At 40.1% G+C, this 27405-nt stretch overlaps 1 protein-coding gene across 8 annotated transcripts in view; it reads right to left on the bottom strand.

Annotated features, from left to right (window-relative positions):
- eya (eya transcriptional coactivator and phosphatase 2) overlaps positions 1 to 27405 on the bottom strand; it is a 140091-nt gene that overhangs the window by 89951 nt on the left and 22735 nt on the right. For 2 of the 8 annotated variants that reach the window (XM_022062653.2, XM_022062655.2), the window contains exon 1: positions 8980 to 9814. The exons of the other annotated variants lie outside the window; for them this stretch is intronic. In XM_022062653.2, coding sequence (XP_021918345.1) covers positions 8980 to 9033 — 54 coding nt within the window. In that variant the 5' untranslated portion in view covers positions 9034 to 9814. Of the gene's footprint in view, positions 1 to 8979; positions 9815 to 27405 lie in introns of those variants that run through there. 8 annotated transcript variants of the gene reach the window in all.

Raw genomic sequence — 27405 nt, 5'->3', positions numbered from 1 at the left:
AGTCCAAACTTTTGCGAGATGCCTTGTTCCACTGCTGAATGCAGTGGGAAGGGTCTCTGGAGTGACGGACGTCACTCTCGACTGCTCGTGACGGATTTAACGGGCGCCTCAACCACTCAAATGGCTTCCCATCGCCGCGCCGTGATGACCGACGAAGAGATTGATGGCGCTGTCCAACAACCAATGCGCGCTCTTCACGTTTATATGCATCCACGACAAGTGTATGTAATCGAACTGATATTCCACTCACCTAGTTCCTAGCAAATCTATTCGAGTGCATCTCGGTGGCGTGTCAGTTTCTGGAGTTCACATTCCACCAGGAAGTATCTGGGATTCCATTCCGGTTTACGCGAAAAATAGAAGAAGTAATTACCGATGACAAAAACGTTATTTCATTACGAACTCGAAGATTCTCCAGTGTTCGCATAAATGTTGCTCCTTCATTGGACTGCATCGTATTCAGGGAACCCCGGGTTCAAATCTCGGTCTGAAACCGCCCATACTGTCGAATGTTTTCGTGGTTTTACTCAGTTTCTCTGGTAAATACCAGAATTATACTTCGAAATATCGTGAGTTGCAGTTTTCTTTTATTTTTTAGGTTGGGAAATCAAGTTCATGATGCGCTAAAGACGTAGACTGTTTTGAGGAAAAACATGCAAACATCTTGAAAAACGGTCACTTAAAAGACCACAAAAGATAACGGAGGATAACAATGTGATGGATGATGGCAAAATAGGCTGTGGGGATGGTAGGTTGATGGATCTGTCCCAAAATTAAAATGTACTGATCATCAGAAACATATTGAAAATGAAAAGAAACTTATATTTTAATTTGGCAAAGCAAAATGTTCCCATTCTGCTTTACCAAATTAAAATTTGGAGGGAATAAACGAAGTGGTAAATTGGAAATATTGAGAATTATATGGGTTTTCACGTTTGCAAGTTTGCGAGACCGAAATGCTGTTCACGCTTAACTTCGCTAGTCCATACAATCGAGTTTTTCGAAAGTACATACATTCTTTATTTTAAAGGTAGTTCTTACTTCTTTAAAACTCAAAAACAACTGCTTGTTTTCTTAAATTTATATCCGGGCTTTTTTATTTTTTAAAATTTCTTCTCATGATTCCAAATTTCTCGGGGATTTCACATATTTATTTGAATCGGTACAGCCAACATTAAAGCCAAGATTTGAAACGGCAGTTTCACTACTAAAATGTATTTAGAACAACAAATAGATCACGCTACGAAAAGCATTAGAGCAATTATTCTGTTAGTAGATTTTCTTGGAACAAGGAGAAATGAATACATAAAATAAAAACTTGTAACGTTATGCAAAAGACACGACACCCATTAAACATGAAAGAATAGTTCCTGGATATGCTATTAAATTTTAAAGCGCCTCTTAAGTTTCAAATTACACTTGGCTCAACATTCTGAACCGCTTTCTGTGACTGAAAAGAATGGTTGTTTATGTAACAAATTATCATTGTTTATGTCGGTAGTTAGACGGCAAGGTTGGTCCAAACTTCTGCGGTAGATGAGGCTGCAGCTGCCGCGATGTTCTTGAGGGTGTAACGGCGAAAAGAACAGATTACACACACACAGACAGAACACACAGCGGAAAATTTACTTCCCCGAGACCATTTTACCACCACAACAACCCCAAGACTCATAGTGGTCAAATCAAATTACGGTACAAATTAACCAGTATTACTGTTTCGTTCTTTGTTTAATGACGATCTGGCAACTGCATTGATTTAATGGAACTATATAACGGTAAGTGGGGAATGAAGCTGAATGCAGCGGCCGTGGCATATTTAAAAGCGATTTTAAAGAAGTATCACTGAAACGTCACACTTCGACACACTGTATTTTATAGTGTATTCAGTTGGTATATTCAGAATGCATTAGATTCGACTCACGCAAGACAATGCTGAACTTTAAGCAAAGAATAAGGAGAATTATAACATGGCGAGGAGCTCAGTAACGTGTGGTCTTCTCATGTTAATGTTCGCATGGTTTGTTTATTTATTTGTGTTTTATTTGACGGCGATGTCAGTAGTTCGGACTACGTAACGTCGGATGACGAGATTAATTATTATTGAACTAGAAATGGTCTGGAAGGAAACGATCGAGCCCAAGGGAAGGCACTATCCTGGAATTTGCCTGGAGAAACTGAAGAAAGCCAATGGGTCGAATTTTGAACCCAGAACATCACCAATACAGAGTATTACTCACTCGGTAGCGACGTTCGGTAACTTCGGATGGGAAAACACAAGTGTTTAAAAAATTTTGACAGGAAATTCGGTTTAAAATTTAAAATTTCATATACCGCGTCTTACACAGACCGAAGAAAGACACGGGAATTTTAAACAATGAAGTACCTAAGCATAACATTGGAAATTTTAAAAAGATTTCCTCATGACGCTTTAATTTTATTTAAATAGCATTATGTCGATTACTTGTAGAGCGGTACTAAAAAGTAATTATCTGTCTTTTATTTTTAAATCCTTGAACTTGCGTTTTTCGTGACATAAACAAACGACGTTCCCACAATTTCACATTACATTGGATTGATGAGAAAATCACAAGTCTCCTGTCAATCCACATACGAAGACGATATGGCAGGGAATATCAATCTAAATTATAAAATATCAGCCACGAGAAAATTGTCCTCAGTAAGACAGACGAGTGGGCATTGTATTAATCATAAATACAATGTGCATGACTTGTACAGAAGACAGGAAGTTGTTAAGTAAATTAAGAAACATAAACAACAAAAAGTGAAAAGTTTCTGCTTATATCAGACAAAACAGACTCTGCGCGGGTCTAAAATAAAACCTGGATGAAATGAAAACCTGCGATTATCGGAAACTTCTTCTGGTCCAAAGAATACAGCGTGGCAATCTCTATAAAATTACCTACAAGAAACCCAATCCGTTTAGGGCAGCAAATGAAGGAAGATCATTAACACAGGCCAAATGGGAAATTGTCTGGGACATTTGTTTTCCGTTCACACACAATTATTCATCACTGCCTTTCCTGGAATGTGTCCAAGGAGCCATCCCGTCACAAGCGGGAACGAAGACGCTCCACCGTCGACAAAACACACCCCATGTCAAACATTTCGCCGGTGTCATGTAAAGTGATATGCCTGTACGCCGAAAAAATTGCAACTTACGTATGACAGCTGCTTTAAACTCTATTTCATGTTGATTGTATTCAGCCCATGTTTCATATCGAAATGATACAGTATTTTAATACAGTATTTATTTTTACGCCAATAAATCTACCTCAGGAGGACTTGAAATTGTGGGATTTCACGTTTTCAGGACGGTGAGTCTGAAAATGGTAGTCTTCTGGGCTGTTGCGCCATGTGTTCTGGTAGAAGTTAACGTCGGTAATCTTCTACCAGATACACGACACACACACACACTGGTTAAAGAGGAAAATGTTCAGATCCTTTGACATTTCGCTTTAAACACTTTTTACCGGACTGTAGTGCCTGAGGACAAGCATTAAACTCTGAAGTTTATGTGCAGATTCAACATAAACATTGCTGGAAGTGGAGGGGGAGGGGCAGAAGATAAGATTAGCCCAACAAGTGTCCCCCGATATCGCAGTCTGCTACTGACGACAGACTAAACAGAGCGGAGATTAGTAAGAATTCGCTCGATGACACAATCGCAGTCTGAGACATTCAGGAGTCACAAAGGTCCTTCACTCCCGCATATCCGAGTTCTATGTCAGGAGACTCAAAGCAACATTCTGCGGCCTGCACGACGGAGACAAATGCTCGGAATAAACTTGTGTAGGCCGCAAGGATTAAATCCTGCGTCTTGAAACGAGTTTCCAAAGACGTTCTTCGAATATAAATAAGGCCTTACATAAAGCAACAGTTAACAAATAATCAAAGAACACATTTTTTTAGAATCGGTGGTGACTGAGCAGCAATAGCAGTGCGAGTATTGTAAATAGGCTACGGGACGGACGACCTGCGTTCGATTCTCGGCAGGGAAAAGGACATCTCTCTTTGTCATCGCATCCAGACCAGCTCTGGGGACTACCAAATTTCTATCGAATGCGAACCTGTGCTCTTTCCCCGGTGATAAAGAGAAAGGAGCGTGAAGCTGACTACTCCCACTCCACACGTCTCCCTGGCGTGCTGTATGTGGAACATGCAACATATAACGTAGACTACTTCATAATTAGCATCGTCAGGCCATTAACTTTGAAGATCTGAATGAGGCATTCAAAGTCAATACAATTGTCCGCGGGTTTTCGTGGCTGGATTTCAACGTATAACTTCGACTTTCGCCCAAAAGCCTAAGTGATGCAAGTCAATACAAATTACGTTCAGCTTTGGTCCTTCTTATCAAGTAGAAAGAACCAAGATCCAAGATCCAAGATCCAAGACCCAAAACCCTCTGCTTTGCGTACATATCACAAAAATTTATAGAATCAGCTTCAACACTACAACGAAGTGGTGGCGACATACGAGAGCATCACAGTCCGAACGTTACACTAAAACAAATTATGCTCAAACAAAACACAATAGACGTCATACTAAGATTCAAGTACAACACATCTCTGATCGACATTCTTGGTTTGATGCTATCAGGCACTGTGGCATGAGTGTTACTCAAACAGAAAGAACTCATTCAGCCATCTGTCCAGGTTCATGTACGGAGACAAGTCACATTTTGTCAAGTACAGAGACAGTGCCCCCCCAGTCCACCCCCTATCTCTTTGATATCAGTGTTTACAAAAGCTTCGACTGCTGTTCCATTAGTCAGACAATATGCTCCCACCGTCCACACACAATTACAAGCACTAGCATGGCTTAATGAGCAGAGTATCACGCACAACTAGCCTGCGTTTCTGAATTAATTATGCCAAAGACAACGGGATATTACTTCCGAAGGAGTAGGCAAACTTTAAACAGTTCTAAAGAGAAAGAAACATATTTATCATAAAGTGGGCGCATAATAATAAGATACGGTACCCGCCCAATTCCAAATCACATTAAGATATCCTGATGTGAGCGGTTTAGGTAACGTTGCCAAGCGAATTTCTTTTCTATTCAATTTCCATCAAAGCAGGTTTACTGGTTAAGAAGTAGAGGATATTTGGCGGCTGTGCCGGTAGGACAAGAAATGCGGCAACCGAGGCAGTAATAGCGCACAGCGGAAAGGCCTTGCCGTGCCACCAGCACAGTTGCCAAATGACATTAATGCGCTCACTGTTAAGCTCCTATATCAGTGATTTTGCAAGTCCAACATATTCTCCATCAGCAACTTCTACAATGGCATCCATCTAATGTTCACTGTATCTAATAAGAACTGTGTAAGATAGACTAATGTCAAGTAGACACCTTCGCTAAGCGTAAAACCAAGCCGTTATCTTCGCTGTGTCAGTCCTTCGCATGTACCGTATCCAAGTCTCCAGTAAATGTGTTTTGTTTCATTTAATACTGGGATGTTGCATACAAAACTCTATTACAAATGTAGTCTAGTTGACGAAATAAATAGCTACGGCGTGCAACGTCAATACAGAAACATCTACAGCAAGCACCTCTGAAACGTCGGTAAACTTCTACCAGACTACACAGCGCAACAACCCAGAAGACAGAAATCTTCATACTCATCGCCCTGACGACGGAGGCAGTATGACCTCCGAAACGTTGGTAAACATCGACCAGACTACATAGCGCAACAACCCAGAAGACAGAAATATTCATACTCTGATGATGGAGGCAGTATGACCTCTGAAACGTTGATAAACATCTACCAGACTACACGGCGCAACAACCCAGAAGACAGAAATCTTCATACTCTGATGACGGAGGCAGTATGACCTCTGAAACGTCGGTAAACTTCTACCAGACTACACAGCGCAAGAACCCAGAAGACAGAAATCTTCATACTCATCGCCCTGACGACGGAGGCAGTATGACCTCCGAAACGTTGGTAAACATCGACCAGACTACACAGCGCAACAACCCAGAAGACAGAAATCTTCATACTCATCGCCCTGATGATGGAGGCAGTATGACGTCTGAAACGTTGATAAACATCTACCAGACTACACGGCGCAACAACCCAGAAGACAACTTCATACTCGTCGCCGTGATAATATGAAATTTCACCAAGTTAGCATTAAAATATTTTCCAAAATCACAGGTTAACAGTGGGGAAAGTGAATAACTAACGAAATTTAACATTTGAATCCCCATTTTAACATATTAAAAACACGTAACCGATTTTCGCAAAATTATGTAAACTTTATGCCATTAAAAGCCTCCTCAAAATTCGCAGATTTTAACTACCTACAGTTGGCAATGACATGGCGGACGCCTCGAACTTGTGAGGTAGCGACAACATTAGAGCCCATTACCAAAGGATCCTGAAATGATATATGACAACAGATACTCGAAAATGTGCAAATTTTCAGGCAACGTTTTCCGGAGAATGTAAAACAGCAACATCGACTTTAACCAGTTCGACAGAGACAAAGGAAAAACCTATCGTGGTTAGGCGTTGGAAATTTGGTATGTGGAAATTAATCAACTTGTTCACTTACTGCGAGAAACCAAATTTCATATCCATACAAAACAGGAGATAAAAATCACAGGTTTATATTTTTCAACCTCTAAGCTTCAGACAAGAGATTCTGAATTGCATGATAGCAAACGTTCCCCGAATTAATCTCATCCCAATTTATCCGTGAATGTACTTCTAATTTCCTATCGCAGTTTCCAAATATTTGAACTTGGCGCCTTGATAACAAATGGGAGATTTCCATTTGTCGTAATTCGATGCCAATATCAATTTCCTGCTCACAGACGCAACGTTAATTACGAATTGCTATTCGGAGTAACGACATATTTCCGGAATAACACATCAATACTGTCGTAGTCTGTTGTGTGAAATCAGGCTATGCCTCAAGCCCATTAATTAAAACAGCAATTGATCATTCCTAAATGGCATTACGATCACATGCTACGTTGATTTCGCGTAAACATATGACTAACGTGGTCGGCGTATTTCAGTCAATATCACAGCCACATATCGCACTGAAAGAAACAAGTACAATTACTGCAAACAATGAAGTCGTCTCTGATGACAACAGTCCGCTCAGCTAGTTACGAAATTCCGCGTATTTTATGAAACCGCGAAGTCCATTACCGTGTTCACAAACCACATTGGTCAAATCCACGCCTTTAAACCGTATATATTTAAGATCCGCTTTAATATTATCCTACAATCTCCACCTTGGTCTTGAGAGTGACTACGTTCTTTCGGGCTTCCTAACAAAATTTTTTGTAAGCATTCTCATCTGCACCATGCGTGATAAATACCATAACCATCTTATCCTTTCATTTGATCATCGCAACAATTTTGATGAAATACAAAGAAAGCTTCTCGTTATGCAAATTTCTCCACCCCAAGTCACTTCAACCCTCTTAGATCCAAATATTCCCCTCAGCACCCACACACCACCAATCTGTGTTTGTCCAGCAAAGCCAGAAACCAGGTTTCACACCCATACAAAACAGCAAGTGAAATCATTCTCGTATATTCTAATCTTTACGTTCTTAGATAGCAGGACGGGAAGGCAAAGATTCTGCACAGGGTAGCAAGCGCTCCCCGAATTCACTCGCATCTAAATTTCCTCGTGAAAGCAGTTCTGATTTTCTACAGTAGTTCCAAAAAATTTGAACTTTGCCTCAACGCCAAATAATTTATTAGATAGCTTCATATAATGGTGGAATAATTATAGTAATTAAAACGACGAAAGCAAATGTTGAACCAAAATAAAGCAGAGTATGAACATCTAAATAACTACACTGATAATTCCAATCGAATCGTCTCAAAGAATCCCAAAGAACACCCAAAATTAACCTCCGAAAAATGACTGACATGGGTCACTCGTGCCTCCTGGCAGCATGTACATTTCCCAGTCAAACGGATCTTTGTACATTACCCCTACATCAATTAAATTCAAGAAATTTCATACACAATCATTGTGAACACGTGAATTTTTAAGCTACCTCATACATTCCATATCCACCATAACAGCATCAATAATAGCCCTGAAGATGGCAACTTCAATGTTCACCGAAACGTTTAGAAACCTACAGCATTTGATGCTGCTCATTCCCGAAAGTTTTACAGACTCACAGATTAAAATATTCACAGTAATATGTAGATGCTGTACCACCCGTCCCGAAATAGTTCCAGAGATAGGAGAAAATTTGTTTTCCGATAAAAATTCACTTGTAAAATATAAATTTATGTCAATATACCACATCTGCGAATAAGTGTAATAAAATATAGCTTTCAGTAACTGATTTCAAAGATCCCCTCCTCTGAAATGAAATCCTACGCAAACATAAGATAATACGTCCATATAAAAGTGCGGTCTCTAAACGCGTTGTGTTAATTCACAGAATTAACCGTGTTATATAACAGCCGTGTGTCAACTGTATGAATCATAGCTCGAGGACGATAATTTTCAATGGGATGTTCCAAGAATGCAGAAGGAAGCATGACGCACACTAGTAATTCATAGAGATCGTCCCCAACACTTTTCGGAGTTCATCCAGACATCTCACGAGGTAACAAGACACGGACAGATTCACACAGAATATTAAAATAATAAACCAACTCTCTGTGCTGTTATGAAAAAATAAAGCAGATCTATAAAATTACTTAAACATTTTCAGTTTATAATATTAAAATAACATTAACGTATCAGTAGCAATAAACTTTAGAATGTTTCGACAATCCTGAATATTTTTCAGGGGTCACATCGGCTCCATTAACAAAATCGAATGTGAGATTTCTAGTATGAAGATGGCCGTCTTCTGGGACTTCTACACGGCGCAACAACCCAGAAGACAACCATCTTCAAGATCGGATATATGATCAGTAAAGATTAAAATATTAAATACGAGTCATTTCCGGTTTCATCTCACCTGATAACAGGACAGAGGTGAATAGCTGTGATAGCAAGGGACGTTGTACAGCATTGCTGCTCCTGGCGATGGAGCGAGGGTCCCAGACAAGAAGCTTCCAGCGGTGTCCGACGGAGGAGCAGCAGAGTAATAATTGTTCGTCTCATTGGCCACTTTGAAAATGTTAATTCGTCGAATTAAACGCCATACATATACTTATACAACTGACAAGTAATATGACACTCAAACAATGCCCGCCACAACTCCGAGTCACTTGTTACTTAAAAACTTCACTCAAGGTTGAAATCATTGTAAAAAAAAAACGTATGGATTCAATATCAGTTGCTTCAGTATACAACGTATCCACTTAAAATTAAAATGTAACACAAGAGCTTCTGTTAGAAAAGTATAATTCACAAAACACATAGGTCACTGTTTTGACAGATTGTCCCAATATTTAAAACTCGTCCGTAATCAGATAAGACTTTATTGAACAATTAAAACACCGCGCGATAACGGGGAAAAAAAAGTTTATTTCTGAAAGTATGAAATCAAGTGGTCTTCACTGTCCAGACACGAGCATATCATTTAAAAGCAAAATTAAAATAAAAAAAAACTTCGTCTCACGAAAAAAAATCTTTAAATCATCCGATTACCGTTACAAACGTCTGTCTTCTTCAATTCGCTGATCACTACTCGTTTTACTTTCAACTGATCTCCATTAACATTCTCAGTAAATAAATGAACAACAGAAATACAATTTCGAATATTTAAAAGTTGCCGCAAAACAGGATGATCTACCGAAAAGGTGCGAACCGGGTAGCAATGCACACCGAATGCACAGACGACGATCCACGGGCACGAACCGAGAGAAGCGACTATGGTTCCCTCACGCGACGACTGCTTGAAACTTCCCCCAAGTCTCTAAATCACGTGAGACCTTCCCAGCAAGAGCGACATAAATAACACGTCACATTACCTATTAAGCGCCCGATTTTAAACAAGTAAACGACCTTGTGGTTCTAAGGCAGTACATGGTTGTACTATCGATTAATTATTTAACAACGAACCTATTATATAATAAACGTCTTTATATGGCAATAATTCAAGATTTCTTTTTAACACTTTAGCTCGTGTAACCATCTAACACGGCTGACTGCCCTAAAGATTTTCTAGACTAATTTACATGGCTCAAGAAATGTCCTCTGCGTTTTAAATAGAAGTACTGGCTGTTTAACTCATCCATAATTTGTTCACTTATACATTTCAGTGACCGAAAATCTAACAATACAAACACTGAAGAAGATCACGATAAAGCTTGTGAGTCTGACCCAGAGCAACGTTAAAAAGGAAACCATATTTGCGAGTATTTTTCGGAAAAACAAAATTTATTCATCATTTAAAAACGTATATTTTACGACAGTTATGACATAGGCATTTATACGAAAATCAATTACAACTGTGAAAAGCTGATGATGGTCAATATTTTCCTTATGCTGTCGTTCCTAACCAAAATTTTGTTTGGTTTTAAAGTTTCATACTGAATTCAACATTTCATTGTAGACGCGGGAAAGGGGGAGACCGTATAACCCCTAAACACGGCAGTGAATTGTACTTAATGACAACACATGTCATGTATCTGACAGATGAAATTCAAAGGATTCCTGCACTAATTTTCAAATATTCTGCTCTCTAATGGCGTTTGGCTTGTTCTCCGATCGCAGTCTTACGCACAAACTGAACAGACAATACAACAAAAACGAGAAGGCGTACTTAAACAGGTAAGTAAAATGTGCATTGCCGGATAGAATGAGGTACATGCGTCACTATTGTTCTAAATACATCTCGTGAATCTATAGTACAAAAGCGCAGACCGACCCATCTAACAAAATGAGAGTAGTAAGCCAAACCCACAGCGAAAATGGTTAACCAATCATAACACGTTTATCCATGTGACGTCACTGGAAAGTCTTGCTAACAAAATAAAAGGGAGATAGATGGAGAAGTGATGGGGAGACCCTAAAACTGGGCTCTGAGATCGACCACGTATGAACACCGAAGAGGGAGAAAACCGGTCCATTCTTATTGCTTCTGTGTCAACACCCCTCGTGAGATAAAATGATTAACATCTCTGTTGAACATTCTTCATACCTACTAACTAACTAACTAGATGGCTTACCGAACCCGAAGGTTCATCACCGAATTAACCAAAGCCCTCCACCGGACCCTGTCCTGGGCCAACAAAATCCAGTTTCCTTCAACTCCTATCTCCCATAGATCCCGCCTGAGATTATCCTCCCATCTACGTCTAGGTCTCCCCAGCGGTCTCTTCCCTTCAGGTTTCCCAACCAGTACCCGGTGCACACCTCTTGTCCCATCCATGCGCGCTACATGTCCCGCCCATCTCACTCTTCTCGACTTAATCACCCTCACAATACTGGGGGAGCAGTACAGATTTTTAAGCTCGTCATTGTGCAGTTTTCTCCACGCCCCATCGTCTTCCCTCTTAGGCCCAAATATCCTCCTCAACACCCGATTCTCAAACACCTGCAATCTGTGTTCCTCCCTCTGAGTGAGAGACCATGTTTCGCACCCATACAAAACAACAGGCAAGATTATTGTTTTGTATACTTTAATTTTCAGGTTCTTAGAAATCAGACGGGAAGACAAAATATTTTGGACTGAGAAGTAGCAAGCATTTCCGGAATTTAGTCTCCTCCTAACTTCCTCACAAGTATCATTTTGATTTGTTATTGTTGTTCCCAAATATTTGAACTTTGTAACCCTTTCAAAGGATTTATTAGCTACCCTAAGATAATTTTGCCCGCCTGTCTTCTGATGACGAGATACTAACATGTACTTAGTTTTTTCTGAATTTACTTCCAGCCCCACTTGTCTACCAGCCTCTAGTAAAACTTCTGCGTTCCTCTTTATTGTATTTATATCGTCCCCCAATAAATTAACATCATCAGCATATGCCAATAGCTGATGTGTCCCGTTCAATTGCAAACCCTCCTGCCTACCTTGGACCTTCCTGATGGCGTATTCTAGCGCAAAGTTAAAGAGCAAGGGAGACAAAGCATCTCCTTGTTTTAGACCGTTCTTGATGAGGAATGTCTCAGATACATATTTACCTACTCGAATTTTGCTGCAGGTTTCATTTAAGCACATTTTTATTAGACCCACTAGCTTCTTTGGTATACCAAATTCAATAAGAATATTATATAGCACTTCTCTCTTCACAGAGTCATAGGCTTTTTTGAAATCTATAAATAACTGATGTACAGTCCCACCGAACTCCCATTTTTTCTCTAGTATCTGACGAATGCAAAAGATCTGATCAATCGTTGATCTGTTTCGTCTGAACCCACACTGATGATCCCCAATAGTTTCATTCGCATATGGGGTTAATCTTGCCAAAAGAATGTTGGATAGAATTTTGTATGAGGTTGATAGCAGCGATATTCCTCGGTAATTACCACACTCAGTCTTGTCCCCCTTCTTATAAATAGGAATAATTATGGATTCCTTCCATTGATGTGGCATCTCTTCCTTATCCCAAATTAACTGAATAAGCTTATGGATCCTCATATGCAACCCTTTGCCACCTGCTTTAATTAATTCGGCCGGAATCTGATCAATTCCTGGAGATTTATAACTTTTCAACTTCCCAATGGCTAGTTCCACTTCATCTAAGCTAGGTTCTGGCACCAACAGTTCAGCTGTATGCATTTTAATCTGTCTAATATCACCAGTATTATGAACATTTAAGAGCTCGCTAAAGAAATTTTTCCACCTATTCACAATTTTTATTGGATCTGCAAGCAAATTGCCACTATCATCCTTTACCAAATTAGTCTGGGGTTGATATCCTTTCTTAAAGTTATTAATGCCTCTGTACAGGTCTCTGATGTTTTTTTCCTTATTATTTGTCTCAAGTTCAGCAATTTTGCCCTTCAGGTATTCCCTTTTCTTAGTCCTAAAGGTTCTACTAGCCTCACGTCTCACGTTACATAGATTATCCGCATTTGTTTTGTTTGGGTTCTGCAACCATTGAAATTTTGTTTGCTTCCTTCGATCTATTAATTTTGAACATTCTTCATCAAACCACGGTTTATTTTGCTTTCTCCTGTAGTATCCTAGTTTCTCTTTTGCTGAAATTTTGATGCAGTTTCTGACATTTTCCCACTCCCTGTTGATGTCCACACTTTCATTATCCTCATTTGTCTCTAAAATTTGAAACCTATTCGAAATTTCAACTTGATATTGTTCCTTTGCCTCTCCCTCACTTAATTTTTTCAAATCAAATCTTTCTGTGTCAAAATTTTGTTTAGTTCGTCTACTTACTGAAAGCCGCTCCCTCACTTTTGCTACCACCAGATAATGATCAGTGTCGCAATCTGCTCCTCTGAATGATCTCACATCAATTACATTTGTCTGCCTTCTCTTATCTACTAAAACATGATCTATTTGATTGTGTGTTCTGCCATCTGGGGAAGTCCAAGTGTATTTATGAACATCACGGTGTGGAAATTTTGTACTTTTTACAATTAAATCTTTTGACGTAGCGAAGGTCACTGCTCTGACGCCATTATCATTACTAAGTGCATGGAGACTCTCGCTGCCTATTGTGGGTTTGAAGACATCCTCCCTCCCAATTTTTGCATTGAAATCTCCTAGCAGAATTTTCATGTGATACTTGCCAAATGTATCAAATACTGATTCCAATTCTTCATAAAAGCTATCCTTGATATCATCGCTTTTGTCTTCAGTTGGGGCATGAACATTAAGGACAATGATGTCGCACCAACGTCCTTCCAAAATTACGTAAGACAACCTGTCACTAACAAATTCTACTCTCTTAACTGCTGCCCTAATTCTGCTATGAACAAAAAAACCCGTCCCTAGCTGATGATTGTCATTCCCCTTTCCATAGAAAAATGTAAAATTGTCCACTGGGATCGTGCCCTCCCCCTCCCATCGCACTTCCTGCACTGCCACTAAGTCTAACTTATAATTCCCTAATTCCCTACACACTGATTTCAGTGCCCCAGCCCTATAGAGGCTCCTAATGTTCCAGGTACCAAATCTCATGTCCTTTTTCAATTGCCGTGGTCGTGCCAAAGAGTCCGTCCTGATCCGAGGCTTGGTTGATTTTTTCGTAACACATATTTTTTTTAAAGGTGAAAGGTTGTTAGCCCTACACCCAACCCCCAACCTGGAGGACCAGGGTATCACTCTTAGTCTAGCGCATCTCCTTAGACCTGTCCGGCTTGGGTGACCCTACCATGAGCCGAAGCTCAGGCCGGCATAGCCCTAAGGGTCATTTGAGCACGCAAGCCTCCTCACCCGGCAGATTGCCTTCGACAAGGTGGTGATACCTTCGAGAAGGTCTTCATACCTACACGACTTGTTTTTATATGGCGCTTAAAACTTAATAGACGTATTTAATAGCAATTTAAATACAATTATCAAAAAGCTTAGCCGTGAGGAAAATATACGGACCTAACACAGACTCATGTGCAGTGAGTAATCTTGATGGAAAACAGCAATATGGAAGACCTAGTATCAGATAGGAGGGTACAATACGTAGAAAAATATATCTTATTTCTTTCGCAGCGCGACAGAACTATTAAAATCTAACTGTACTTCTGAACTCAAAATAAGCGAATGGGCCATTTCACAATAATTATTGACACGTGCTTACAGCAGTTTTGTATCAAAGACGTCTGGCGTCTGCAAACTGGATGGTGACTGTAGATGATATTTTTCTGTGTAACATTTAAAGTTTCTAGACAAAATCATAGAGTCCCTTTAGTTTGTAACATCTTTTTTCCCTGACGTTGCTGAGGGATTACCGTAAGCTATTTTTATAGTTTCTCGGAATTTACTTCCGTGTATTACTCTGAATCCACTGTTGCTACGAACTTCCATGTGTGTGTGTGTGTTTCGCGCATTATTTCCAGACAGCCTAACTGATTATCTATCATACATTGAAATTTGTATCCGGTATCAACTACTCAGTTTCAAATTGCATTTTTAATAGATCAAGATCCGTTGATAATCATGAGCATTCAATGGTCGTAGTATAAAAAAAAAACATTACATTGAATACGGGCACAAATTCCACTGCTGAAGAATTAGTCCACAACAGACAAAATGCAGACTGCAAATTAAACTTCTACTTTTGACCAAACTATTCCAAGAGGCAAAGTTTACTAATGAGGAGGCTAGGGCTCGATTTTGGGCTGTTACGCCATAGTAGTAGTAGTAGTAAAGTTTACTAATAACGCCCCCATTATTATTTCTAATTTCGTATTAGTTAAAATTTCAATCCTTGTGGTCGGTTTGAATACGTCCCGCGGCCGTGCTTCGACACTGAAGCAAAATGTTCACGTAGTTTTCAAGATCCTCACAAACGCTATCCTTCACATCTTAAAATAAGCGAACGATAGTTAAAGCTGCGTTGTGGGACACTCCCGAACAGTAGGCAGGCACACCAAATCTGAAGTGTCGGAGTAAAAACTTTCCGATGTAGAATTACATTTGTTCGTCTCCGAAATTTGTCTGCACAAAACGCAAGTTATTTAAAAGTTCCCTTATAGTTCGCGACTCTAATCTTGAGACTTCAGGGGTGAGGAAATGGGGTGAAGGAGGAACGATAGCGTCTGCTATACCAGTGGTATTCAACCTTTTTTTCGCGTACCCCCAGATATAATTTCTCTTCAACTTTGTACCCCTCCAAAGTTGTTGGTGTATAATTCAAGTTATACATAGTATATAATCTACATCTAAAAAAAATTACATAAATTACATTACTGATTATTTATTGTTTATCATAAAATAATATATATATTTTTTAAATTTCAAGTACCTAAGATGTCTTCGCGTACCCCAGGTTGAATACCACTGTGCTATATAGTAACCTTTAACGCTTCGGACTTCCTGGATTCCTTTCATGTCTCAAGATTACAGTCGCGAACAGTTCACAACACTCAGAACGGCTCTGGAGACCACCTACGCTATTCAATGATTATCGGAGTTGAGAGGGGTGGGCTAAGTATTAACCCGATCATGAAACAGGATTTATAAATACATGAATATATAGCCATCCACAATCTCTGTATACAACTTGTTGTAATTGTGCCAATCACACTGACAGCTTCATCGTTGTGCCTGTAGAGTTAAAAACAAAACAGAAATGTGTGACATGACGAGATGAAACTGTATCTCCGTGTGACGTAGGAGTAGATGTTGCTGCAAACAATAAAGCCAACCAAGGGTAGCAAGACAACATGTAAACAATCACCAGCCCGAAAGAAAATTGCGTGGTCAGTTGACGCTCGGACCTACGCTGTTACTGCATAATTCCCTGCCTGAGCGTCTGGATGTGAAACATTGCCCTTAAATATATTCCATAGACAATGCACGAATGACAATGACAAGACGCAGAAGAGAGACATGAAGATCGAGAGATTGTAGCCTCAACCCCAGCCCGGTGTCAGATCAGGTCACAATGATCAAATAGCTAAAGACGTTGCGGTTGGGTTAACACTCGGGATGTCCCGATTTCAAATCTCAGTTCGGAGAACGGTTACCTTCACTGATGCTTTCTTCAGTCACTTCAGTTTCCGGACACATACGGTCGGACTTCGAGTGAGATTCGTGGTGGACGAAGGGACACGGTCGCATGTTTTTTCTCCGAGTTATTAGGTTTTTTCAATAACTAACCACCACTCCACCACTGCTCCATACTCATCCATCACAGCCTCACGAGGTGTGGGATAGCCCTCACCATTATTATGCTCCTGTTGTACATAGTAAAACATTTATTTTATTTTATGCTAGCCAGACACGAGTATTCGCCACTTTAGATCTTTCCTTCCGCTCAACTCTAACAAAGAACGAGAGGAACACAGGGCCCCTCCGATATTAGGATACCGCGTTAAGCTGCAGGTCCCCACTGTCGACCGTCATCTTAATTATCAGCCAGGAGAAAAATGTAAACCCTATCCAGTGGCTTCTTCCACCTAAACTGCAACTATCCACTTCCAAACTTGAGAAGGTAACATCGTACCTGGAGGCACAAATCACAGACACCAACTCTTTCTCCCACGCTATCTGCATTTCCCCAACTTAGAGCGCCTGCTACGCGACGTTGAGACTTCTTGCCTGACACGTGTGCCAGAAAAGACGACATAGAACACAGAGATACAAATCACACATAGAAATTAATTCTTTACTTTTGAAAGCTGCGATCTGGAAAAAAAGGAAAGGGAAAGAGAGTTTCCATAATTTCCCTGTCTACAGAGTGACTCGTGGCTGTTTCGTCGGACATGCAAACACATTTCATCAACTGTAGATGTTACTAAATGCCCTGTGAGGTATGGACGAGGTAGTTGGCCATCTCTGAGTGGCAGATATCCCGAAATTCGTCTGAAGTGACCGAGATAAGCCCACGGAGAAACTTACAACAGTCCACACAAGCACCAGAACGATATGAATCTCGCGTTAGATAATTCAGTTAACTTCTTCTGTACCCACCATACAATTTCTACAAGTTTGGAACAGAATAACAATAGGTACAAGACTTGAAAAATCGAAGCTATGGCAATCTTGTACGATTATAGCAAAATTGAGAAATGAAATCGATTCCCAGATGTCTAAAGTGAGAGCCTGAACGAAAAGCGTAACGTTTTGTGACAGTGTACAAGTAACTTAATCTGTTAGGTGTACCTGATGCTACTCAGCTCGTATGTGTTCCAGTTGTAATCATAAGCCTGCCTTGTATCAAATGCGTGCCAGAACAAAAACTCCGTAACGGTACATAAAGCATGTCTCTCACCGGGATGCATTTCCGGTCTCACAGCCCAGCAATCACATGATTCATCCATTCTCAATGCTTAAAAAATAACAACAAAAATAAAAAACTATTGTTTCCCGATCTAATTACGCATATTTTTAATTTTATCGTGAATATTTTAGGTATATCTCACGAAAGCGGTCACTTAGAGACGAGTGCCTGCTACCTCCATCATAGTCCTGATGATAGAGGCAGCAAGTACCTCTGAAACGTCGGGAAACGTCCGCCAGATTACGGTGAAACATCGCAGAAGAGTCATCTTCGTACACGGCGTCTTAAATGTCACCCATACTCCATTTGACTATCCTAATTATAATTGGGAAAATTAAAAATCCTGGAATTCCTCGCTGTGAAATTTTTCTCTCTTCTGTCAGTTAATCTCCTTAGGTCCAAATATTCTCATAAGCGCTCCATTCTCTAACACTCACAACCAGTGTTCTCTTAACTTCTAAGAACGATAATTAAATTCATCCGACAACCTTTAGGCCCGTTTCACACTGTCGACCGATCGCCGCCGACCAGTCGCTGAACGACCACCAGGTAGAAAAGCTAAGTACGAGCTTACACACGAAGGCGACCGCGACCAATGGCCGCCGTGAACAAGCAGTGAGCGACGCACAGGAGACCAACGACCACGAGATACATAGATGGCAATCACGTGTTCACATTGCGGGCGACTCAGTCAGCGACCAGAGCTCAGAGAGGTGACATATTCGTCGTTTCTTGTTTTCTCCCGTCTTGTTCATGTCACTCAAGTGATCTGTATATCATGAGTTTTGATACTGAAAGATTTATTTCGGCTCTAGAGTCACGAAGAGCCATTTGGGACCTTGCAAGCCCCGATTACGCAAAGACGGAGTTGAAAAAAGTTAGTGGGAAGAGGTTGTGGAATTGTTTGACGAATTTTTATCATTATAGTGATCTCCTCGACGTCCATACTGCTTCCAAAGTATTTTTTTTTTTACTGAGGCTGAGGCCTCTGTCTGCGCTGGTCTCCTCGTTTGGTCGCTGATGGTTTTGGTCGTTCAGCGGCCGGCGACCGGTCGATAGCGTGAAACGGCCCTTAGTGTTGAATTTCCAGAACAAATTTAGTTGCTATGATGTTTTGAATATTATCATTACAAAGGGCATATACAAATTCCCCATTACGTATTCACGTATAAACTTCGCACTAAGTATGCATGAAACTAATCAACTGTCACGTTCTTCCTGTATCCTCCCACGATCTCTCCCCACCAAACACTCTTTCTTTTTAATTTTGTCCTTCCCTTCTGAACGGACTGAAACCCATAAAATTCAGAGGAAGGAAGATGACTTAAAAAACCTACAGCATAAGACAGGAAGTGCAGTCGAGTGCATGTGTCCACACTATTTTATACCTTCATTCATCGACTGACAGATATACGTGTTCATGCAAAGTAACACGAAAGCGGGGACATTTCTACGACGTCCAGCCAGGGCAATCACTAGAACAGGAGAAGTTTAGATTCTTCAGACTGTGATTCTCAGCCTAGTAAATATTATTGATAATTATCTCAGTGTTCAGGAAAGGCACGATTCAAATGCAAATTTTCGAGGAAAAGAAAAGTAGACTAATAATTTTGCACGTGAAAAACATCGACACATTGATATCAAGAAATCGCTTAAAGTGCTTTTAATATGATTCTACGGTACAATTTGATGTATTTTATCTAACGTATTAGGTTTCAGCAGTTGACCAAGAATTATCTCACAAAATAAGGATCATGTCAGCATCCCTTCTGAGATATTTACAGTATTTTGATGATTCATAAGTGTTTTATACCTTGGCATGAGTTAAAACATACCAGTGTTCGCGCTTATATGGTACAATTGCCCTGTAGAGAGATTATATAATTTTAATCTGTCTAAATGTTTCTTGTCATGACGTGATATCACAAACATAATTAAAACCATGGTTTCTCAAGCCGCGATTCACGTGGTTTTAGTTTCAATTTATTTATTTTTTGTAAGACTTGAGGTTCTCACAGCGGTGAATATGAAGATTTCTGTCTTCTGGGTTATTGCGCTGTGTAGTCTGGTCGATGTTAACCAACGTTTCAGAGGTCATACTGCCTCCGTCATCAGGGCGATGAATCGCATCGACCAGACTACACAGCGCAACAACCCAGAAGACAGAAATCTTCATACTCACCGCTGTGAAAACCTCAAATCCTCTCTTAAATTCTCTGTGTAACTACATCTGTGAAATACTTGCATTTTTTGACAGATTAAACCCAAGTGGAGGTCGAAGCGGTGTGGAAAGCTTTCCACTGCGTTACAGCAAACGCTTGCAACGAGGCATGAGCTCCAATGCAAGCAGTTTCCGAGAATCCATCAAGAAGGCGAAGGCCTGCTGGTAGATTCATCGCCCTGATGACGGAGGCAGTATGACCTCTGAAACGTTGGTTAACATCGACCAGACTACACAGCGCAATAACCCAGAAGACAGAAATCTTTATTTATTTTTTATTTATATTTTTGCCAACACTGTCATTCGACAACAACAAATTGCTACCTAAAATCAGAAAACACTCGCTAATAAAGCCGTCAGTATCTGAAAGTGTGAACGTTCAGCTGAGCGTCTATTAGCTTCTCAAGAAAAACTCAGCCTCGTGCAGTTAATTAGTCAGTGTTACTACGATGACTAAAGATGATGTGAAAAAGTGTAGGATTCATTTCTGCCTGCTTCTGGGGCCAGTGAGTCATTTACCAAGCAACAATGGATCGCGTGGCTAACAATACAGCCTTCTAATGATAGCCACGTGGACATAAAGGGAGGTGCACAGACTACAGACTGCGATAGTCAGGGAAAATGGGGTACATAACCAGACGTGTGTTACCCAGGAAACATGCTGGTCGATTTTAGAGCAGGCTTTCCAGTTATTTCCTTAAAAATTGTGGCATCCCATCTCAAAAGAGTTCATAGTCACCTTCGCTTGACTTACCATCCCAATAACCGGCAACTATAAAGCTAACTAACTAATTAACTAAACTCACTCAGTAATTCACCGACTACGGTAACAAACCTATACTTAATCGTCCATCACAGATAACACAAAGGCTGCTATTACGAGTCTCATCAGTAACCACCTATCACATTTTATAATGATTCAGGGTCGAATTCTGACATTCTATAACAATCCCGCTTCAAATTAGAGAGGTACTGGGTTCAAATCTCAGCAAGGTGACCTCTTGACTGAGGTTTTGCATGATTTTACTCGGTCTCTCCAGGAAAACTGTGGGACAGACATGACGTTGACGTAACATGCCAGTCTACAGTCTAACATCTCAGGAACTACTGAACAGATCTGGACATAAAGTCACTGCATTTGTGTCTCACGGATTCAATACACTACACACAAGATGGAAGCCCTCCGCCATGACGCTCATATTAACTTATATTAAAAAAATCGTCAGTCGATTCAAATGTTAAGAATTGGGGTGGGGGTGGGGGGAGTGACAGCGCAACAGAAGGAACACACACACAAAAACACGAAGATGAAAACAAACATTAAATATGTGAAAATGTATAAGGAAACATGGCAGTAATAAGCCGAGGCTTGGAGCCCCTGGAACTACAGGCTGTCCTAACCCATACATTACGGCTGCTGAACCAGCAGGGTCGAAGGGTGATTAGTACTGACAAACACTTATACGTGTGGTCCATAAGATTTCCTACAGAGTTAAAATTGTTTTCTTCACTTTTTTGTAGGGAAGCACCTGTCTCTTCGCGACACCTCCGACTTATAGCGCCTTAGCAACCAGTTCCAACAAGAAAGCGACATCAAAAATGTTAAGTACAGAACTTCACATTAAAACCACACTAAATGGAGACAAGCAGCAAAGCAGGCTCTTTGCTACGTACGATCTCTTCCACACATTTTATTCAGACTACAGATCGACGCTAAACAGTCTGAGCTACTGAAAAAGCGTCGTTAAATAAAATATAAATAAAGCTGAGAGTAAAGCAAACCGTCCTCTGATCTAACAACACAAGAACATGCATATTTAAAGAAACATTAATCCTTCAGCATTTATGATTTGACGCAACATAGTTGCAGTTCTTTGTATCGCCAACATATTTATTATTATTATTATTATTATAACAACAAAAATAACTGCCCAATTACAGACTCCAAACGTCAGACACCACTTAAATTTTCGCACTAATGTACCTTCATCTGAACCAATACAGTCCAAGGGTTAATCGTTTTAGCAATATATTTCAGTATTCTATGAAGAGGACCTCCATAATTTGTCTCTTCACTGTTAGAACGATTAAATAAAAGTCGACTAGATGGGTTGGGCATGTAGTAGTGTCGGTAAGATTTTAAATGATGACTTGGAAAGGAATCGGTTATGGCCTATATTAAGGTCACTGTTCAAGCATGTTCCTGGAGAGACTAAGGTAAACCCCGAAAAACGTCAGAACTGCTTTTAGAGCAACGAGATTTTAAGACGCAACATCCCGAATATGAACCAGAGTACGAGTGAAGACTATTTACGCGGGACTTCGTGCTGTGATTGCAATGAAGGGAGATGTACAGGTGATTCGGACAACCTATAAATAAATGCGCGTTATCCGCGGATGCTAGCAAGCAAGGGAAGATGGGAGCCAGCGATAATAAAGTTAGTCCTATCTCTTAGACTACCTGGGGAGGAATGTACTGGGTGCTGGGGAAGAAAACAACAGCGAGACATGGGCAGAATCTCAAGACTGCACACTTGTCAAATTAACTCCATAAACATAACAGTTAATGCAGTTTTCAGACCGAGTTCCTAACCACAGGCCGAACCTACGACGAACGCATCGAAATGGGAATGGAGATAATTACACAAGGTAGAACTACAAAATTAAACCGAGTCAAGTGGGGGTCACGTAGATCTATAAAAAATAATTAATGTATATAACTTTTGGCTGTTACCCTAACAAGGAAGATACCACTTTTTGAATCTACACACAGATGGGAAGATAATATTAAAGTGCATCAGACAGAAATATAGTGAAATGTACTGTAATAGCTCAGGACAATGTCCTAAAATAGGTTTTTCTGGTCACGGTGATTAATTTGCGAGTTCCAAACCAACTACTTGATAGCTGAGGGATGTGAGATGAGAAACGGTCCTTCACTGTAAAACCTCATTATTTGAGGCTTAATATATTCACGGCAGTGGCCGATCAAATTATGGTCTTCTGGATCTTGTCAGAAGGTAAACATGTGTGTAAATATCAACGTTTCAGGGAAATACTACCTCCATCTTAAGGGTAGAAGATAAAAATGTCACTGTGCCGCCAAGGCGAACTGGAACAGTGGAGGCTCAGTACCAAGATGAAGTGAATGGTGAGCTTCATGCCCCGGTCGCCCCTGGAGTCAATATGGACGTTGCTATTTTAATATTACCCTAAACAGATCTGCCAAATGGTCTCTACCTTTGAGGAGTTCTGACGAAAACTGTGTACGCATCTGTGGTTTCCAGAATGCGCGCTATTATGTCCAACCAATGTCATCTTCCTCTATTTAAACCGTAATGAAATTACGTGACTTTCCTAGACTCAATGGCCCAAGCAGACTGACATCACCTCATATTGCATGACAAATCTCTTTATTTACATGTGTGAAATATCTATAACGAATAAAATATAATCCCTTACCATTTACCTCTTTGTTGAGACTGTACTATTTGATAGTAGCAAATCGTGTAGGGAATTTATAACCGAGGGGATGTGGGTGTTAATTGCCTCCTGTTTTATAACGTGTTGTTTTATTATAAAGACACAAACACTAGATTTGTTTCTGAGCGCGTGTGAGAAGAGTGCATGTCCATCTCTTTGACTACCTCCATCTTTCTCTGTCACTGCACACGTTTTGTGCTGTTCTTTCTCAGTCCGGCACAGCATCAGGTAAAGAGGACCCGAATGAGCTGTGGTTACTGATTTTATACCACACGGACGGACGGACTGGCTGAATGGCTTACCGAATACCTAACGAAATAACCAACCAATTATCACGAAATACATCCCAAAAGCTCAACGTCGCTCTCATGAAACTGCTTTATAATGCGTACAGTTCAGAGTCGAACCAAATCGCTTCTTTATAAAGTACTTCCATATTGTTGTTATTACTGATGCAAAAATGTAAGAGTGTTTCTGTGAAACTGGACCACTCGCCGGCCCATTAGCTATTCCCCAGATGACACATGAGACATGTAAACTGAAGTGGAATGTTATTGACACAGTAGAACAGAGCGTTTCGGAGAAAACCCTGTCCCAGTACCACCTTCCCCCACCACAAATCACACATGGACTAATCTGTGCGCGATCGTGGACCTCCGCGGTAACAGCCTGAGGTACGGCCAAGTACATATGACAGAAACGTATTATTATTTAACCTCAAGATGCTACATGGCGCGACAGTATGTAACACGATAAAACCTCCAACAGATCTGCAATTTCTCTTTCTTTCTTCATAAAATCGTATCACTGACTGTTGGGGATATTAACATAAACGTAACCTGATGAATGACTTTCCATATGTAATCAGTCTTTCAGCCACACACTAATTTATCTGTTTGCTACTAAACCGTGAAAGGGCAAATAGGTATTAACGACTAATGCTATTCTACAATAACTTTCCTCTCTGCGAACGTTCGCATAATGAAATAATACAACAAGAATCTGAAAAGACGCACTGGAACTCGTAGATACATGGAAATATGAATGAAGGTGTGATATAAGAAAAGTCCAAAACTGCGGAGTAAAGGTATTTGGAAACAAATTACTAAAAAGAATGTTTGGACCTGAGGCTGAGTAAGGTGCCCAATATTTATTATTTTGTAACTAAAATTTAACATAAAAAAGAGAGCACATTTTGCAGCGTTTGAGTATCAACCCCCCCCCCCTCTCCCCAACCAGCTCTAAATCCGTCCCAGACTGTAAGATGATTTGATATTTCCATTAACACATCATACATAGTTCGAATTTCAACTAAACTGTTGGTCCCGTCCGATTACAACTACAGCGGTATGTAATGGCGATAAATCAACTGGAACAACAAAGAAGGGCCCAGATGTTTGGCCAGATTATACGCGGGCAGGCAGGCAGGCAGGCAGCTTGGTATGTACCACAGTGTAACCATAGCTTCTAGCTTTAACTCTCTAATTGGGAAGAATCTGTCGTTGCAACGCAGAACACGCACGCACCGAGATGAAATCTTTTCAATTGGAACGTACACGTTACAAATTGTACACCCAGTCTGCAATAAAATATCTCGTTTTACTGTTCTAATAAACATTCAGATTCAAGCCCCAGTATCCTTTATCCCTTCACCGATCGCCCCACAGCACGAAGTCCTACAAACTAAACCGATATCTTATTAACTCTTGGGTAGGGAAAATATACGGGTTACACTTCATTTTCAACTTTGTTTCATATATCAGCAAATAGCAACTTCTATATTGTGTTCTACTTTTTTTTTTTAAAAAAAAGCAGCGAATTAAAATTCATCCTAAAAAGTCTTCATCTTTCGAACAGGAATAAAATAACTAATATATCTAATTATTACGCTTACATGAAATTTCAGGTTCTAGAGGGTGTTAAAATGAGGGTCGACGGCGAATTTAAGGGTTCTGGTGGCAGTCCTCGTGGCATCGCAGCCCACACTAGACCAAGATCAACATTTTCACCGCAGCAAGAACCTTAAACCTCACTACAGGACTCAACGTTTTCTACGCTGTAAGTTAGAGATTCAGGTTCTCACAGCTGCGAATATGAGATGTTACGCCGTGTTGTCGCATAGAAATTAACCAATCATCCAGCTGTTCTGACAGCCTCTATCATCAGGGTGATCAGAGCCACTCATCGCCCTGATGATGGAGGCACGTTTCCCGACCAAAGTTATAAATTATAAATTTCTCATCTCCAATATGCATGTTAATCAAGCTCTCATAATGCGATTTTCTGCATCATATTTTACTATTTTTCTCTCTCTTACGTGTAAATATTCGTGTAGACGACAAAGCGGCCTTAAATTTAAAAAAAAAGCGTTTTAATTTTTCTCGTGAGAAAGGAAAAAAAATCAGGGAATTCTTAACAGACATTTAAACTTCTTGATATTTCTCTTCCATCTTAAATCCCCACATTTAATGGGTAAATAAAGTTTGGAGTTACAAAAGTAAAACAAAGAGTCGATAAAATTATTTTCTTAATCCAGAGAAGGAATGGACACGGACAAACTCAACTCCAGTTAAAGCATTCACACTCTGTCGCCCATCAGATCGGGGGTCAGATACCAGCCGCACTTCACTAATATTACACCTAAACATTTCCATACTAACATTTATGAGCAAACACAACAATTTATCTGGAAATTATCTTGAAATCACATCAGTACGTTAAACTAAGATTTTATTGTAAATATACTTTAAAATATCACGTCTACTCTGGCGTGAAGTTACACGGACCTGCTAGCAGATTTCACGGCCGTAATTCTCTGCGATAATTTGTCCTCAGTCCGTGACGTATCTCGAACCGGAATCATTTCGTTTGGTAGGCAGGAAACCCGCGTACTTTCTAACGCATCACATCGCATTAACGCTGGGATGTTGCGCTGTGTATTCTGATATATGTTTTCAGACGTTTCAACCGTAATTACTACCTCCATCATCAGGGCGATTATTGAAGTAATGATGGATGCAGCGTCGGCAAACTTCGACCAGACTACAGGTTGCCACCGACTCACCGACGTGAAAACCTTTAATCCTAGAAAGAGGTTCTGTGCAAGGGTTTGATGAGAGGGAAGAGGGAACAATTTATGGTTGAAGTCCAGCCACACCGTAGAAATAAGTCGCTAATATGTGTGACAGCCACAACACATTTTTGTTTTTGTTTTTGTTCCTGTAAACTTGTTTCTATTATCACCTACTTTTCATCAACTTGCCTAAAAGAATAAGTTGCTGAGTGTTGGCACTGTATATTAATTCCCACACAGATATTCTTGGGAAATAAAAACCAATGGCAAGATCAAAATACATGTCACATGGCTCATATAATTTTCCCGGACTGTGTTCGAGATTCTTTGATTATTATTTCTAAAACTCAGAAACTTTTCAACATGAATAATAACTTATTTATCTATGCATACTAAACATACTTTCTTGGTGGTTTAAAAATGAGTACTACGTATTAACAGTGCAAGGCTGGAATACACAGATTTCGACATCGCTTGTTATTTGGCGTAGATAAAAATCTACCGTTCACAGAACGATTCAACACTGAAGATATTACAGTGCATAGGAATACAGTCAATGCTTTTAAAAAAAAGGGAGCATTACACTTCACTGGCATCAATTATCGCTCCTTATATTTCTTCAAACAGAAGCTACCTCGTACTGAAAACTGTTTCGAGTGAAATCGATCCTTCTGCATGTCACATATCCATTTCTATGCGATCAACTGTTTTCAAGAGGCTCAGTATAGATATTCTAAAGATGGCTGTCTTCTGGGTTGTAGCGCCGTGTAGTCTGGTAAAAGTTTACCGACGTTTCAGAGGTCCGTGCTGCCTACA

This window comes from Zootermopsis nevadensis, unplaced genomic scaffold, assembly GCF_977971745.1.
Source record: "Zootermopsis nevadensis isolate Lab colony 2312 unplaced genomic scaffold, Znev_1.0 Znev_ptg000004l, whole genome shotgun sequence".
Lineage (NCBI taxonomy): Eukaryota > Metazoa > Arthropoda > Insecta > Blattodea > Termopsidae > Zootermopsis > Zootermopsis nevadensis.
The sequence above is the reverse complement of the archived record's forward strand: the minus strand, read 5'-3'. Positions and strand labels throughout refer to the sequence as shown.